The 16909-nt window shown below is 31.9% G+C and overlaps 3 protein-coding genes across 3 annotated transcripts; 2 read left to right on the top strand and 1 right to left on the bottom strand.

The window, feature by feature from the left end:
- Positions 1 to 1812: 1812 nt before the first annotated feature.
- On the top strand, positions 1813 to 4331 carry LOC103498487 (ribonuclease 1-like). The gene is made up of 5 exons (XM_008461095.3): positions 1813 to 1991; positions 2067 to 2117; positions 2199 to 2330; positions 2409 to 2601; positions 3909 to 4331. Exons 1-5 carry the CDS (start codon positions 1881 to 1883, stop codon positions 4145 to 4147), a joined length of 726 nt encoding a protein of 241 aa, XP_008459317.1. The 5' UTR covers positions 1813 to 1880; the 3' UTR covers positions 4148 to 4331.
- Positions 4332 to 4634: 303 nt separating this feature from the next.
- LOC103498486 (defective in cullin neddylation protein AAR3) lies at positions 4635 to 9661 on the bottom strand. Its single transcript, XM_008461094.3, has 9 exons — positions 9420 to 9661; positions 8486 to 8612; positions 7944 to 7995; positions 7737 to 7812; positions 7517 to 7599; positions 6898 to 6994; positions 5543 to 5588; positions 5310 to 5398; positions 4635 to 5205 (listed from the first exon to the last, which is right to left on the bottom strand). Exons 1-9 carry the CDS (start codon positions 9487 to 9489, stop codon positions 4868 to 4870), a joined length of 978 nt encoding a protein of 325 aa, XP_008459316.2. The 5' UTR covers positions 9490 to 9661; the 3' UTR covers positions 4635 to 4867.
- A 6052-nt stretch (positions 9662 to 15713) lies between these two features.
- Positions 15714 to 16469, top strand: LOC103498739 (E3 ubiquitin-protein ligase MPSR1-like). Its single transcript, XM_008461477.2, has 2 exons — positions 15714 to 16371; positions 16444 to 16469. Exons 1-2 carry the CDS (start codon positions 15714 to 15716, stop codon positions 16467 to 16469), a joined length of 684 nt encoding a protein of 227 aa, XP_008459699.1.
- The last annotated feature ends 440 nt before the right edge of the window (positions 16470 to 16909 follow it).

Genomic DNA, 16909 nt, shown 5'->3' with positions numbered 1-16909 from the left:
TCAACTGAGTTCAACCCTCTTGATATCTCGTTACTACACTGGTTGGTGCATTAGGTGTTCCTCTTTCCAATTTCCATGGATTAGTGTGGTCATTGTCTAGTGATAACGTTGATGGTATTATTTGTAGACAATGGAATATCATCTTCTTCTCGATAAAACTCATATGATTTCTTATATTGTCTGCTACACATGTATCATCATAACTCATATTTTCAAGACTTGTTCTTAAATTTTTACGGTGATACGATTTTAATGTTACAAATAATTGAACTCTCTATAAAGATCTTTATGGAAAAAAGGAAAGCAAACATCACCATTGTTCCTTATATATGTTGTGGAGAGCCTTCAACACACAATTACAAAATTGCTCACTCTCACTATCATTTCCTCTAGCTACCTAGTTGTCTCGCTATGTTTTGCTCTCGCTAAGTCTCTCTCTCTCTCTCTCTCTCTCTCTCTCTCTCTCTCTCTCTCTCTCTCTCTCTCTCTCTCTCTCTCTCTCTCTCTCTCTCTCTCTCTCTCTCTCTCTCTCTCTCTCTCTCTCTCTCTCTCGTTGTTGCTAGTATCCCTCTTGCTATCTCGCGTTTTACATCCTTCTATTTGAAACTAACGGCTCTGTTGCACTCATCTTTGATTTCAATCTTATCAATCTTCACTCAGAAACCAATTGGATAATTTTCAAAACTCGAAGACTAAAAAGATATATTTTTTCAAACTAAAAACAAATAAGGGTATGAACGACCTTAATTATTCGAATTTGACACTTATATATTTTATACATTTTGCTAAGTAGTGTAATGTGTCATACGGTGGGATCCATCACCATTTCCACTCTTGGCAAAGTAACAAATATTTTAAGAACCCTACAGTTTGGTTTACAATGCATGGAATTAGATGTCATTTAATTAAACACATTAAAGAAAGTCCTTTATATTGGTTGGAGATGCTTTACAACTTAGCTTTGAGGATTTAATTCTCAATTACACTGTGTCAACAATTATACCTACCTACATATTTATTATAGTTAATGACCTCAAATTATAGGAGAAATTATGCTAAACGTTTGACAAATAACTCATCAAAATTAGTTTGAATTCCATACTTTAAAATACTCTCATGTTTTTTTTAAACTAACGATACAATCGAAAAGTAAAGAAACGCACCTTAATAATCTACATTATTACATCACAAGAAACCAAGTGGGTAAACTTGCTAGCATTCCCCCATATCCCTTGTGACACGGCGTCTTGGAATTCCTTCGAGTTAAACACTTTTATTTTTGAAGTTTTTATGATTGAGCGACTGGAAAGGGAGGTGTATTCTGTTGGTACAGATAGTAATTTTCAGTTTACTTTTAAGTTTTTCTTAACCATATCGGTTTATTCGTGTCCCCTTTCTACACTCGAGATGTTACAATGCAACATAGTGCACTAACGCATACTCTTGGCTACAATGAACATAAGATAACGATGTTATAATCTCAACTCTTGGCCTCCTCGATAAAGAAAGTGACTTAAAAAATGTCAAACATTGTCATTAGTCAATAGAAAGTGACGTGGAAAATGTTAATTAACTATCCAAACAGTCAAATTCAACCAAAATATCATAAACTAAAATCACCGAATAGTCAAAAACAAATAGCCATCCCTTGAAGAAATTTTTCCTCATTACATCAACTCAACGGTAATTGCCACAACAATAATTAATATAAAGCAAACCTTAATATTAGGTGTCCTTAAAGTTCAATCAGCAGACCATTAAATTGAACCTACAAAAGAAAGGTTTCGCCCTATAAATTTGAGTCCCCCAAACTTCATTATCTTATCTCTTTTAGCCTAAGGAATTTGAGTATACAAATAAAGTTTCATCACCAAACTGCCATGAAAATCCATCCCAATTGTCCAACTCCAATGCTCATTCTCTTTCTCTTTTTCCAGCTTCTTGCTATAACCATATCATGTCAAAACATTGCATCATATAACTCTTCTCAGGTAATTTAATCATAAAAGTTTATTCATTTCTATACAAAATTGACCAAATTGGCCCACCCCCCCTTTTGTTTACAGCTGATATCAGAAGGCAATGGAGAATATGACTTCTTTTACCTTGTTCAACAGGTAATCAAATTTTTGTGTTGTTCCCATTTGGGTTTATCTTATGATCACTTTGCTTATTTGTGGCCGTTTTGTAAGCATTAGTGGCAGGTTTCTTTATGCAATTTGAGGCCTTGTCAAAAACCAGCAATACCCACTTTCAGTATTAATGGTTTCCGGCCTTCTTCTCATGGGATTTCCAGTTGCAAAATTGGAACAAGTTTTGATTCTTCAAAGGTATTTTTTGCTGGACAGAGATTTATAAAGAGTGTATGATTCTTCAAGTTTTGATCAATTAGGGTGTTTTTTTAATAGATGTTGGACCTGAAAAATGAGTTAGATAGAGAATGGCCATCACTTGAGGTGGAAGAGAATGAAGAAATGTGGAAGAAAGAGTGGGAAAGCCATGGAATTTGTTCACAGCCATTGCTAACTCAACATTCATTCTTTGAAACTGCACTCAAGCTTAAGCAAAATTTTGATCTCTTCACTATCTTAGCAAACAGAGGTTTGTACTGTTTCAAGATTTGAACAAAACTTTGATCTTCCATTGAAAATAGTCCACTTGTCCTTAGTAAGGGAAATGAGTTTGTGTTTACCCATAATACTAGTTAGTTCTCTTCAAGTTTTGAAAATTGTTGCAAGTTGTCCTTATACTAGTTTATTGTTAATATTTTGGAGAAAAATGTGGTGAGTTAAGCTACCAACTATTTTGAGATAATAGAAGATAGGAAGATCGAGAAAGAACATGAAGGATTCAATAACCTCTGGAAGAAATACAAGCATGTTCTTTTGATGTGATAACAGATAGTAGGGCTAACTTTTCAAACATGTGCTCAATTAGATGACAAAGACAAGTGCAAAAGAACTATAAAGAAAGTATATAATTTATTATTTCTCTAAAGTTGTGTTGATGTCAAAATTCGGATAGGGAAAAGAGTCTTGACCTTCACTTCATAACAATAATAAATTTGTTACGAGAGGAGAAGAATGTGATTAGCAAAACAAAAAAGAACTTGCACGCCATTGGGGTGCTACATATACATTTTAGTGCTTACGATCAAGAGTAGAGTAGTGTGAAAGCTTTAGAATTTGAGAATCAGAATGGGCTTACTCCTCCTTATAGTTACAAAGATGCGTTTATAGGAGTAATCGTTCTAGGTTATCCTTCATAGGATTTCAAGGTCATATTAGCATAAACACACCCGCATGAGGCTTTGCAAAGGGTCAAGGTCAAGGTCAAGGCTAAGCATCTCCTTTTGGTCCATTTTAGGTAAGAGTCATGCTTTGGGTTGGGGCATGAGTGTGGCATGCCTCACTAAGTACTTTGTTAGGTTGAGACCGAGCATGTTGAGCTTTGGCCAAAGCTCTCTCCCCTAAGTCTATTTCAATTCTAAAGTGTTCTGTGTGGCCTAAATCTTGTTACTTTGTTAGCTCTTTTTCATTTAGGTTGTTGTTTATGTCGATTATGTCCTTGATTTAAAATAAAACACTCAGAACAAGTATATCATTCTTTAACTTATCATGTCATATCTTCATCCAGATCATTAATGATACATTTACACACCCAAAATCATTTTCAAAAGTTATCTCCACAGTTAACAAAGTGTATTTCAAAACATAACTAGAAGGAAAGTAACACACAATACATTAAATGCCAAGAATCTCACCTAACGTAAAAGCATCCTATGTTATTAATTAGGTCAATGAATAAGTTATCTTCAACTACTTAGACTTGACTTTCTGAAATCGTTACAATACTTAGCTCTATTATATTATGAGTTTTTAATGTTAATGAAATGGTTTGGGATGCAGGAATCTTTCCATTTGGAGAGGTCTATGACTTAGAAAACATAAGTAATGCCATTAGAGATGCAACAGGACATACTCCACAAGTGGAATGCCAATCATACAAAAACATTCCTTTGCTTTCCAACATCTTCCTTTGCTTCCAATACAATCGTAATGCCATTCATATTGTGGACTGTCCCCTTATAAGAAGATGCAATTTCCAAGCTATCCTTTTCCCTTATTCTCAATTTGGTCCATCTTAGAATCTGAAAATTCACTTTGTAATGGCACTAGAAACAATCCCATCTATTTTTGCTTCTCCTGTCAACTCTTTTTTGGTGTTTTATTTAAGGCTGAATTTACACTGCTCCACCTCTGTTTTGATCTTTTATGTTAAAAGACAAGTAACTTATCAAAGATTGTCATTTACTTAGTGACAAACTCGTTCATTTATTTTTATTTAAATATATAGTTGAATTATAAAGTTTGAAGTCAATCTATTAAAATCTCAAGAAATTTGTGTTTGGAATAACAAAACTTATTAAATTGAGTTATTTAATACTAACTAATGAAATTGGTGGGTCGGGATTCCCCAAATCCAAAACGGTGGCTTTAGATGTCTAAGAGCAAATCCAAACTGATTTTTGGAACAGATGGAAACAAAGAGAAGACATTGAAGACAGCTTAACACAATCTCCAAATTGAATCATATCATTTAGAGCCAAATGGAATAATGTGAAGGGTATAGAATAAGACAAACTATGTAGATTCTTATTTGTTCTTTGAATAGAAACAGACTAATTACAACGTAAAGCCAAATCATTAATTTCTCTTCCCTCATTAGAAACATAATCAAACCTTTGTTCTAGTTTGCTGCCAAATCAACTCGTCTGATTAAAAATGCTGTGCAACAAAAATGAAAGATATAGCCACATTGTAGACCATACAACCTGAAAACATCACTAAGGATAAGCGGCTTATTCTCACGTGAATGACGCTTTCCTTTCTTGATCCAATCCTAAGAACAAGCGTGTCGAGAAAAGCCCAGCAAAACCTTTCGACAGGCAACCTTCAACAGCACAAGGCGATTTGGAACCTACTGTACTGCTATGTCGAACCACCTCTATGTTCTCGGCTGCAGTACATGATGGTAAGTTTATCTCCAAGTTCACTGGCCTGCAAGCCATAAATCTACTTTTCTTGACACTCGTAACAGGAGTAAACTCCATGGCGCCGGTTCTAGGATCACTCGGAGACACAATGCCGTCCATTTGCATGTCCTCAGGTAATTTCCTCTTCAACCCAGGGAAAAACTTTAATCCTGACACAATACAATAGTAAAACAAGGCTCATATAACATTCTGCTTCCAATGGAAGTCCCAAATGTAAAACAGTACATTTTTTTCCTGACAGTTGAATCCATACCCGAAAGAGAATCTTCAAATACACCTGACTCTGATTCTGAGTCTCCACAAGTACAACATAACTTTGAAACTTTATTAGATCCTGAGCGCCTGCACGATGATCATCGGCAGACCAAGTGTTCGTACAAGGCATCATGATAATAAGGAAGAATTAAAATGATATACATGAAAGAACAATTTGTCTACATTCAACTTCAAACTCATTGCATCTGTAAAAATCCTCTACAAACTAACCTGTACATGTGCTCGACGAAGTCATCAATTAGAACAGGCCAAGCACCTGATAGAAAAACGCAACTGAGTAACCACAAACATTACAGTAAGAAAAGATGAGCATTCTACTTATTTAAAAGCATATCCAACATTTCAAAAGAGTAAGGGATAGTGTGGAGGCTCTTTCTTCAAGAGAAGTGATGCATAATCCTCAAGTTAATTAGAAAATTTTGATAATATAAAACTAAAAGTACCGGGAAAAAGATCGAGACTATGAACCTCTTCTTTAACTTTTGTTTTTCTTTTTTTTTGTATATTTCATAAGCTTTAGTGATAGAAGTACTTTTTTTCTATCTGTGAGTTTCCGGGTCAATTTATGTGTACCTCGACTAATCTCATAGGACAACCTGCTTAACCCTACAGGGTCCATTTATGTCCACCTCGACTAATCTCACAATGACAACCCACCTAACCCTACAACATTTGAGCATCAAAGAAACTCGTAAGAAATTAAACCTCAGGTAGATGACCACTATAGATTGAGCCCATGACCTCTTAGTTATTGAGACTATAACTATTTTTTTACCACTTGACTAACCCATTATGGGTATATTACCACAACCTTTGTTGTATAGCTAACAAATTCAAAATTTGGTTAACCATATTGGAAGAATGGGCCAACAAAAACTGTTAGTTCTATTATTCCACTCATTATATAACTATTTGAAACTCAAAGACAGATGTACATGTGCAACCTATAGAACAAATCCGATCGAAGTAAGATCATAGCCATCATGTAACTATCTATGAGTTGCATCATTCCACCCATCATATAGCTATTTGGAACTCAAAGACACAATTGTACACCCTATAGAACAAACCTTGTTCAAGTAAGGTCGTAAACAACATATAACTATCAATATTCTAATATCAGTGTACTGAAGCATGAGCTTTTGCCTTGAAAGCTTTACAACTCTACCGTACCTTGAGGCTCGCCTCCCAAATGCACAAGCCATAAAAACGTTTTTTAGGCATTAGGCACACACTTGAGGCAACAAAATAACAATACCAAGCCACCATATATAATGAGATCAATTAATACTTGCATTCTCATCATATTTCAAGTCCTCCATAGAAGAACCAAAACAGAAGGTTAAACATGAAAACATGAAAGTGAAGCATTATATTTTCTTATATAAATTGACAAATATACTTTTTAGTTTTTAGTGTGATAGAATTCAATTGCATCAGTGAAAAAACTTCAAAAGTTAAGGAGAATGATTACTTAACGTAATTCCCATGTCTTAACATTCTTAATTCAAATAATATCTAAAAGACTATATCCATTAAATAAAAATAAAAAATAAAACAAATACCTTCGGGATCATACCCTTCCAGATTTTCATGTACACAGCGGCTGAAAGCCAAGACTTGCTGCCAAGTATCCTCAGAAATATTGTGTCGCTGATTGTTCTATAGAACTCAAATACATCAGAACCCTTGAGATAAGTGGCACTACTAATCCAAGGGATGAGTCGAAGAATAAAACACCAAAAAATAACATAAATTCACAAACCCAGACAGAAGAAATTTGGTAGATTTTAGCTTAGGTACAAAAATACTCAAATTAAATTCTGTGCTTCAAACATTGAGACAAACGCATGCATTTTTGTAAGATATATCTATGAACGTCTATCCAAATGTCTCTGCAGATAGCAACTACATTAAAATGTTCATTCATGGTTATTTAGCATGTACAAATGCTTCATATTTGTTAGGCCCCATAAGCGCAATTGATGAAAATGACTTTATGTAGAAATTCTGATTTCCTGATTATTATCATTATGCCTAAGTGACGGAATAAAAGAGAAAAGGGAAAAGGGCACCTCAACAAAAAGGAAAATAACTAATTTGAACAAGATCTTTCTATAGGTTGTATCATTGTGTACTTCATTTTTTAAGAAGAGGAAAGAAAGAGAAGGGGCAAAACGATACCTCAACAAAGTCACACCATTGATTAAGTAACCGAAATCTCCCATCCAAAACTAATCTCCATGCTCTAACTGCCATGCTAACAGCTGTAGTTCAAATAAGTAAGGGAAAAAAATATATCAGAATGTAAGAGAAACAACTCATTCAGTGCAGATTCATGTTATCTTTCATGTTAGGAAACTAATACATATTTTAATATACAAATCTAAAGAAGGAATCTTACTGATATTTTTTTGACCATTCTCCCGACACACAAAAAAAACAAATTCGTAGAAGCGTGAAAATTCTGAGAAGTCTACCTACAAAATAAAATTGTCAAAATCCAAAATAAAAAATTTAATATTGCCACCAGCTAATACCAAAAGCTTGCCAAATTAAAGGAAGCTAGGGTAGAGTATGAAACCAAGAAATCTGATAGGAAGGAGATTACCATAAAGTTTAGATATGACATCAGCTTTGATAGTTCATACACAACTGAGTTCCTGCAAATGTAATTTTTACTTTTCAGATAACCTGGATTGATATGAGAAACTTTTTATGATGTAATCAACTGCTATTTCTTATGATGTAAAGCTACAGGGGAACAAAAATGATTTGGGATGCCCTCATTTATACTGCTGTAAATTTGACACGTTTAGTTTTTCTCCACATGACATTCCTTTTTATTGAACTGCACGAAAAATACTAGACCAAACCATAACTAAAAAAATCAAACAAGCAAGCATCCATGTCTATGAATTATGATATTAATAATTATTTTTAATTTGATAATTGAAATGATATACTATCTTAGTTTCATATATCTGTCAGTTAGAAAATGTTTGGAATACATCTTATGTTGGAAGGCAAAAGATATCAAGTCATATAAAACAGTGTAAATTCTGTAAATCCCAAGCCTATCATGGTCCATTTGGCATAGAGTACAAATAACAAAGCATCAAAAGGTATGCAGTGTCGGTTTGAGGGATATACCCCATCTGGAGTGATGATTGCACATATATTAAGAGCTCCGCGAGTGCCTGCTTTGAACTTTTAGACATTTGTGTTTCAGCATATCCAGAGTCTTCATTCCCATGATAGCCATTTTGAGATCGAATATCTATACACAAGTTAGTAAACAAGTTAACACTCCATTATATGGCTAGTTTGAGTTGCTAACACAAAGCACATCAAACTAGAGTTCATTAATTCATAGTCTAATCAACGAGGGAATTTCAAAAATCAGAATCATGATCTTTTTTTTTTTCATGACAACAAAGAAGTAATACAATAAAACTAAAATAGGAAACCCTGACTTGCTCAGAAACCAGAAGAAACCCAAGCACATGATAACCTCATATGATATGACTAACTTGATTCAATACAATTAAGAGCCAGAACATGATACTACTTGTCTTTCTTTGAGTAGAATTTAATGTTTCCACTCAGCTCCACTAACTCCACATTTTCTCAGTTCCTTTTACTCTCGTTTTCGGTCATCCAAAACATATTAGTTTCATCTATCCGCAATGATTAAGTAAAACTCAAACTTTCGTTTGGATAAATTTAATTCATAATTCTCTTAGAAGCTAACTGACCAAAACATAAAACCGACATTGACCCTTGGAAAAAGCACCCATAAACCGAATCTTTTACATTCTTTATCATCCAAACTATTAATGCAGGACCCAAAAGTAACAGGCACCAAAACTTATTAAGCATCCAAACCCACTTAGCAAATAACCCATCTTTTTTTAAAAAAAAATAGAAGCATCCAAATTTTCAGCATATCCATATCTTCAAAGATAGATATCTACAAATAAAAATTGCAAGAAAGTAAGATTGTAAGGGTTTTAGGAAAAATTGAAGAGAAAAGGAGCGGAATCGAAAAGTTGAAAGAGTGGGGGAAGGAGAAGGAAGTTGTTACCACAATATTGTCGATAAATCTGGACGATATCGAAGCGATTCATATGCGAGAAACCCAGAAGGGAAGTCATGGAAGTTTAAAGATTTTTGAGGGAAGAAAGTTGAAGAAGAAAAATTGAGACCTCAACTGAGATTAGAATCTCTCCTCGATTCTCTTTCTTCCTCCTTCAGTTCTTCTTTGCCCTTTTGGTTTTGCTTTTGCTTTTGCTTTTGCTTCTCTTTCTAAACATTATGTCTTACCTTAACGCAATTCCTCATTTATATATTTTCTATTTGGTGTTAAAAGTTCTCAAAATATTTTGATTTGGTTTTCAATTTAATAAATTTTGGGTTTGTTCATGTAATAAATCACATAATAAAATTTTAGATTTTATTAATAATATAATAAATTATATGTTAAAATTTTAGATTTTATTAATAATAATCGTTGATGTAATAAATGTAAAATTTTAGATTTTATTAATAATAGTTACTGATATATTTATTAGAATATCAAAATTAATATTTCGTAAATATTTTATCAAATTTATCTTTTTTTTTTTTACAATCCTTTGATATAATTCTAAATTTTAAAAAATTATAAATTTATTATTGACATAAATTTTGTTTCCATTTCATCTTTAATTTCAAAATTTATATTTTAATATCGAGTTTTCTTTAAAAAAATTTATCGTAAAAATATATGTTAATTACTTTAAAATAGTTGTACGAAGCATGTATTACTAAAAATCTAGAATATAAATTTAAAGTTTGAACCTTAAATAAATAAACAAGATTTGAACCTGAAAGCTAAAGTTGTAACATTTTAAAACTTTTAAATTGAAATCAAACCCAAACATCATATGGTGTATAGATGCAATAAGATTTTACGAATGTTTTTGGTTACGAAGGAGAATATATCATTTATTAAGAATGCATAGGAATAAATTGCTCTTTATTTAACTTGTAAAATTAATCAGAAAACACCTTAAAGAGATTAATTAATAAACCATAAATTCAATTCAAAGTTTTTGAGGAATTTTAATTATTTAACGATCAAATAATAATATCAATTAAACTATTAATTAAAAGAATTTGTAACATGAGTAATTTATAATTAAAGATGATATAATTGTGATGTATTAATTAATAAAATAATAGATAAATTTCAATTAAGCCACGATAAAATAATTATAATTTTAATAAATTCAAAGCAGGGATATTTTTAAAAATAGAAAAATAAATTAAAATCTTTATAAGCTTAGCAAAATTTCAATATCTATCTATGATAAAAATCGATAGACTCCTATCACTATCTATCTTTGTTACTGATAAAAACATATCAGTGTCTATCAATGTTTATTATTTGATAAAATATGAAATTTTGCTATATTTTGTCAAATTTACTATTTTTGACAATTTTTCTTTAAATTATATTAATCATAACGATTAACTATCGGTTTATAATTCTCCTACATAGATAAGATTTTTATCTTTATTTTAAAATAAGTGTGAGTATTTTATATATAAACTAATTTATTCAACTAAAATAAAAATTAGAATTATTTTGAAAATAGAAAAATTTGACAAACTATTTATACTCCATAAAACAAAACCACTAAAAGACAAAATTTATTACACTTGAATTTCATGTAAATATTTTGTTAGATGTTCAATAATTTTTTTATAAAAATTAAGTATATATTAAACATTTTTTAATATGTATATTTTAAATTAATTCATTTATTAAATTGAAATAGTTTATTCGACGCACTATAATTATAATTTCATAAACTATAAATTTAATCTTCAATTAATTAATTTCAGTGATTGATAAAATAAAATAATAAAGAAATGTAATAGAAGAGGAGTGTGAGCATGCATGAATAAAAACCTACATTTTTAAAGACATGACACTTTGTGAAAGTGCAACAATAAAGGTTAGGGATTCAAACCTCTCGTTTCAGGAATGAAATATATGAGCTACGCTCATTTTACCATAGTGACCAAGTTAATAAATAATAAAGATAACTTTTTAAAAAAATAAACCAATAAATTTGGAATAGAGATTAAATTGAAGAGTGACTATTGAAAATATATGAATTAAAAATGTTAGTATCTTTGCTATTGGCTAAATATATTTGTTTGTGTTTCTTAACTATTCTTCTTGAGTTGTTTGGTAGTTGCCTTAGAAATTGTATTGAAGTGCACTTGTTTCAATTAATGTCTTAAAGGTTGCTATTTTTGTAGATTATTTATTTCCTTATTTGCAAGATTATGCAAATTGGTTTAGTGTGCTCCTTTCCTTTGTTCTCAGGATATGTTTCTTGTTCGGTCTTGACATTTTAAACTCAAGGAGATCTTTTTGCTAGGGTTATTGCATATGTTTTTGAGTTGTTCTTTGGTGGTCATTTGAAAGAAGTTCGTATTTGAAGTGTTCAAGTATTTGTGGTGCGGTTGTTGTTCTTGTGGATTGTTTGTTAAGACTACATTGATTCGTTCATACTGCACTACTTTAAGAGCAAGCCTAAAGCCTACTAATTAGAGAAGGAAGTTCTCATTAACTTGGTGAAACCTAAGTTTCACATGTGAAGGGAGTTGACAAGCAAGTAAGAAAGATACATCAAGTTAAAAGAAGTTTTATTCACTTAGGGCAAGCCTAAGTATTGAAGAGAAGAAGTAACATCTAGGGAGAGAAGAAGTAACATCTAGGGAGAGCCGAAGTGTCTTATGAGTTAGCTCTACAAGTGTTCTGTAATCTTGAGAATCTACAGATAAATATAGCGTTGTAATTCCCAACTTGCTCTTTGATATTAGGGGTATAATCGGGTTGGGTTGGATTGGGTTGTGAGACGTTCTCAACTCAACTCATATTTTCGTGTTGGTTAGGTTGGGAACTCGAATTAATTTCCCATCCCAATCCATAAAATATGAGTTGGGTTGGGTTGTCGGGTTATATTGTTTTTTTTTTCATTCCAAACCCAGGATCATTTAGCTTTCTAAATAATTGTTTACCCTCTTACGCAATCGTTTATCTTTCTCCTTCAAACGATCGTTTACTTCTTACACGATCGGCTAACTTTTCATTCGATCGTTTAATTTTCTACAAGATCGTTTAACAAAATACTCATAATTTTACTTTTATTAAATAAATAATAGAATATATATAATATAAATATAAATATATATTATATAAATTAGGGTTGGGTTTGGTTGAATCGAATTCTTCAACCTCTAAACTAAGACCCAACCCAATCTAAAAAAAACTAAAATTTTCAACTCAATCCAGCCCAACTCATATAATATGGGTTGGATAGAACAGATTGTTGAGTTATTCAGGTTGGATCTACACCCATAATTGATATTTAAAATATCTTTCTTGCGCACACTGTTCCATAGATGTAGGTGTTGTTGCACCAAACTTGATTATCAATTTCTATGTTTACTTTTGTTTTGTTAATACCAAGTTTATTGTTGTTACTATTCTTATTAGGACATACGTATGACCTCTTACACGGTAGAAGAGAACCTTAATCTATAGGTATATGGCTTATTTTATTTTGTGTTCATTATAGGTTTTCTGTCTATCACATATCATTAGACAAAGATAATAAAATTATTAGTGACGAAATTATTGATAATCTAAACACAATGTTGAATTAGTATTTTAAAATGCAACTTTCTTTCTTTCTTTCTTTTTTTCCTAAAGAAAAGCAAACTCTGCTTTAAACTTGTGGGAAAATGGAACCGAAATGTGTCAACGTCTCCAAAATCATAAATTAAAGATTATTTAAATATGACATTGCTCTCAATATATTTTAGTTTAGTTTAAATTGATTTTTATACTCATTCATGTATTTATTTTTTTAAAATTTTATAAAAATTAATTTTCATAAATATAACAAAACACCGAAATATTTATCACATGTGTAAAAAAATTGAAAATATCATGAAGCGGTAGAAATTTTTCATAGATTTCATATTTATCTTGATATTGCGGACGATTCGTCACTTATTTTTCTTCTTCTTATTTACGATTTATTCATCTTCTCTTCTAGACTTCTTCAACTACTTTTTCTTCTATTTTTATTTTCATTGTAAATTTCTTCAACTCCTTCGTTCATCTTCTTTTGGGTAAATAACTTTTAAGATTTTCTTTCTTTTATTTTTATGCATTTTTTTAAAATTTCTTTCTTCATCTTCTTTTTCTTTCTTGGAGTTTTTCTTCCAAAATATCAATATCGTTTAAATATCACTTTGAATGATGTGAACGACCGTTTAAATTTAAAGCATTTTTCTTATTGTTAAAAAGAACTATACAATCGTGTATAATTGTATCTTTTGCTACATAATCGTTTAGAAGAATAATTACACGAAATATTTTTTCTTTCATTAGAAAGAACTACACGATTGTGTATTATTTCCTATACTACACGATTACGTATCATGATTGTTTAGAAGAAGAATTACGCGAAGCATTTTTTCCAATACATGATCGTGTATCATGTCCTACATGATCATGTGTCATTTCCTACATGATCGCGTACTATGATCGTTTAGAAGAATAATTACACACCTGCATGTGGCGATTAATCGCGTGTTGACTGGGGCATTTTTTGTATTTCCCGTCTTAGACCTATAAACTTTTTTTTTTCCCAAAATTATTCTATATAATATAAATATTTTATCGGTTTGTTATATTTTTAAAAAACCCTTATTATAAATTATATATCTTAGAAATTTCTTTTCCAAATCGTAAGGTAGAAAATCAAATCATAACATAAATATTAAATGGTAGCTTATCCATTGAATTATTCTTAATGTTTAAAACATAATACGGTCAAGTTACTGTCTAACAACTTTACCTCAATCTAATAAATGATGACAAATGTTTAAAATTAGTTTAAGGTTGCAAATTACCTACTACAAGGATTAGGTATATAAGTCAATTTATTTTAATGGAAAGCATATAGTAAATTACTTAGACAATGAGAACTTTGATGAACACTATGTGAATTAAATGTGATAGTACTATAGTATTACATTTTTCTTTTCCATTCATTTATCCTTTTTTCCCTTAGGTGAGGATCTTCCCTTTTCCACATGTTGCTTCACTAAGCAAAGAATGCCTTATTTCTCAAGTCTTGTCTTCTTCAAGCTACTATTTAGGAAATTATTTATTCTTCCTCATTCTAATTATTTAATTTGTTTAACTCATTTGACGGCGATTTTACTTTGGTAACTACGTTATTTTTAAATACTATTTTTATCTATAAATTTTGATGATTTTGTGTATTTGGGTGGGAGTTTGCGTTCGTAGGCTGTAGATGAGTAATTGAATTGATGTATGAAAGAAATTCACATTCACCGTAGTACCTATGTTAGTAAATGAAATGAGTAATAGTCGAAAACAAATTTTCATCAAGTGATTGTTCACTTTTTGTTTTCTTTTTTACAAAATATCCTTTTCCACTACTACCTTGTGCCTCTTGTCCCGACTAGTTTTTACTATTCGTTGTTCCCAAAATTGTCTCAATCAGAGTTCATCAAAATCTCAACATCAAAATGAATCACCTTGATTAACTAGTAAATGTAAAACAAATTAGTTTATGAAATATAAATAAATAGATATTTAAAAAAAAAAAAAAAAAAAAAAAAAGGTCTACTTTCAATATTAACAATTAACATAAAATAATTGTGTTTAAAAACAACCTAAGAAATAACAAAATATTTATTAAAAATCAAAAGTTAAGACAACCCATTTTTAACAATCAACCTCTGTGTTTCTTTCGATCTATAATTAACAACATCGAACAGCAACTAATACACAAATTTACAATTAAAGAAAACCCAAAATTAAATTAGGAGAATTAATTTTAAAAATAGTTGACATTAACATTGTCATCCACCCAAAATAATTAAACAACCAAACCAAGTGGACGAATGAATTACAATGACACAAATACAAAAATAATATATAACAAAATTTAAAAAATAGATATAGATATATTATTAATAAGCGTAAAGAATAAAGCGTAGACTTCCCGTGTGTTTTCCCACCGGCATCAAAATAAATGGGACCGACCTTACCGGCGTCCGGTGGTGGCCCGTCACGTCGGTCACCGTGTCTTCCCACCCCTTGAACCTCATCATCATCGTCGTCATCATCATCTTAGAATTTTCTTCCAGAATCTTCTCACCTCTTCGCCATGGCCGCCTTCTTCCTTTTTCCATTCATATAATACCCTTTTTTTTTTCTTTTTCTTCAATCCTATTTGATCTCTTCCCTTTTCCTCTATTTCCTCTCTAAACGACCATGTCTGATTCCGATTCTTCTCCCTCTCCTTCACCGCCACCGCCTCCGCGGACCCTTTCTATGCTTCTCCCTTTTCTCCTTGGCCTTGCTCGAACCACCACCGGATCCAACCTCAACCAGATCGTCGTTCTCGACCATGCTGCGCGAACGGTTGTCGTTTTCGAAGGACACGTTCTTGACTCTCTTCTTCGTGACTTATCGGAGAAATCTGGGCCCTTGCCGGCGTCCAAGGCTTCGATCGATGCGATGCCCAGAGTTGGGGTTACGGAATTGGGGACAGATTGTGCGATTTGCTTGGATGGATTTGAAGTCGCCGAGGAAGCCAGGGAGATGCCGTGTAAACATATGTATCATTCTGATTGTATTGAGAAATGGTTGAATGTTCGTGGAACGTGTCCGGTTTGTCGGTTCGTGATGCCGGTGGATGATCGGAGAAAGGACGGTGGTGTTGGTGGTGGTGATGTTGAAGAAGATGAAGATATGGAAGGTGGAGAAAGTGGAGAAGGACGGGTGGTTGTAGTTAATTTGTGGGTTAACGATGGTGAACCGATGGATGTTGAGTCGGGATTGGAACATGGATCAGAGGATTCCGATTCAGAATCACAAGATGAAATTATGGTTGAAGTTGATGGCTCATCAACACAAGAACAAGATCCAAGTTCTGAAGATTCTTCTTCATTTTCATTTTCGTCTTTTTTCAACTAGTTATTTTTTTTCTTTAATTTGATAGGCTTTTCTGGAAATGTCATTGTTTGATTATTTACGGCCAATTACTTACTACAAACCCTCAGCTTTAAAAGTCCAAATTTGGCCGTTCATGAATTTTTTTTTTTCTTCTTCTGGGATTTGGCAAGTTTTGAAGTTGTAAATAATGAATCAGTTCATGAAGTTTGATTATATATGAAAATCCCTTTTCTTATATGTTCTTTCTAGTTACCCAGGTTCAAACATCAGGGTACCCCATCTATCCAAAATATCAAATTTCTGTCAGTTCTTGTTCTGTTGATGCTTAGAGAAGTTGAAGAACAGAATGCAATATTCAAAAGTGTACATAATGAATTCATTTTCATCATTATAACCTCATTGAAAAAGAGTGTGATGTACAATATATCATATTTATTGAATGAAAATCGCATGTATCAGTTTGACATTTTGCAAGGGTCGGTCTAGGTCGAGGCCAATTATCTTTTCCTAGG

This window comes from Cucumis melo, chromosome 9 (genome assembly GCF_025177605.1).
Source record: "Cucumis melo cultivar AY chromosome 9, USDA_Cmelo_AY_1.0, whole genome shotgun sequence".
Taxonomy (NCBI): Eukaryota; Viridiplantae; Streptophyta; class Magnoliopsida; order Cucurbitales; family Cucurbitaceae; genus Cucumis; species Cucumis melo.
The sequence above is the reverse complement of the archived record's forward strand: the minus strand, read 5'-3'. Positions and strand labels throughout refer to the sequence as shown.

Bases quoted from the DNA above. Each gene is read 5' to 3' on its own strand.
- LOC103498486 (XM_008461094.3), bottom strand. From the start codon at position 9,489: ATGACTTCCCTTCTGGGTTTCTCGCATATGAATCGCTTCGATATCGTC. The intron at 6,995-7,516 runs GTATCGTTTTGC...TGAGTTCTATAG, and splicing joins AATGGTGTGACTTTGTTGAG to AACAATCAGCGACACAATAT. The intron at 5,206-5,309 runs GTATGGATTCAA...GTATTGTGTCAG, and splicing joins ATTTGAAGATTCTCTTTCGG to GATTAAAGTTTTTCCCTGGG.
- LOC103498739 (XM_008461477.2), top strand. From the start codon at position 15,714: ATGTCTGATTCCGATTCTTCTCCCTCTCCTTCACCGCCACCGCCTCCG. The intron at 16,372-16,443 runs GTTCTGAAGATT...TTAATTTGATAG, and splicing joins AACACAAGAACAAGATCCAA to GCTTTTCTGGAAATGTCATT.
- LOC103498487 (XM_008461095.3), top strand. From the start codon at position 1,881: ATGAAAATCCATCCCAATTGTCCAACTCCAATGCTCATTCTCTTTCTC. The intron at 2,118-2,198 runs GTAATCAAATTT...TGTAAGCATTAG, and splicing joins TCTTTTACCTTGTTCAACAG to TGGCAGGTTTCTTTATGCAA. The intron at 2,602-3,908 runs GTTTGTACTGTT...TTTGGGATGCAG, and splicing joins CACTATCTTAGCAAACAGAG to GAATCTTTCCATTTGGAGAG.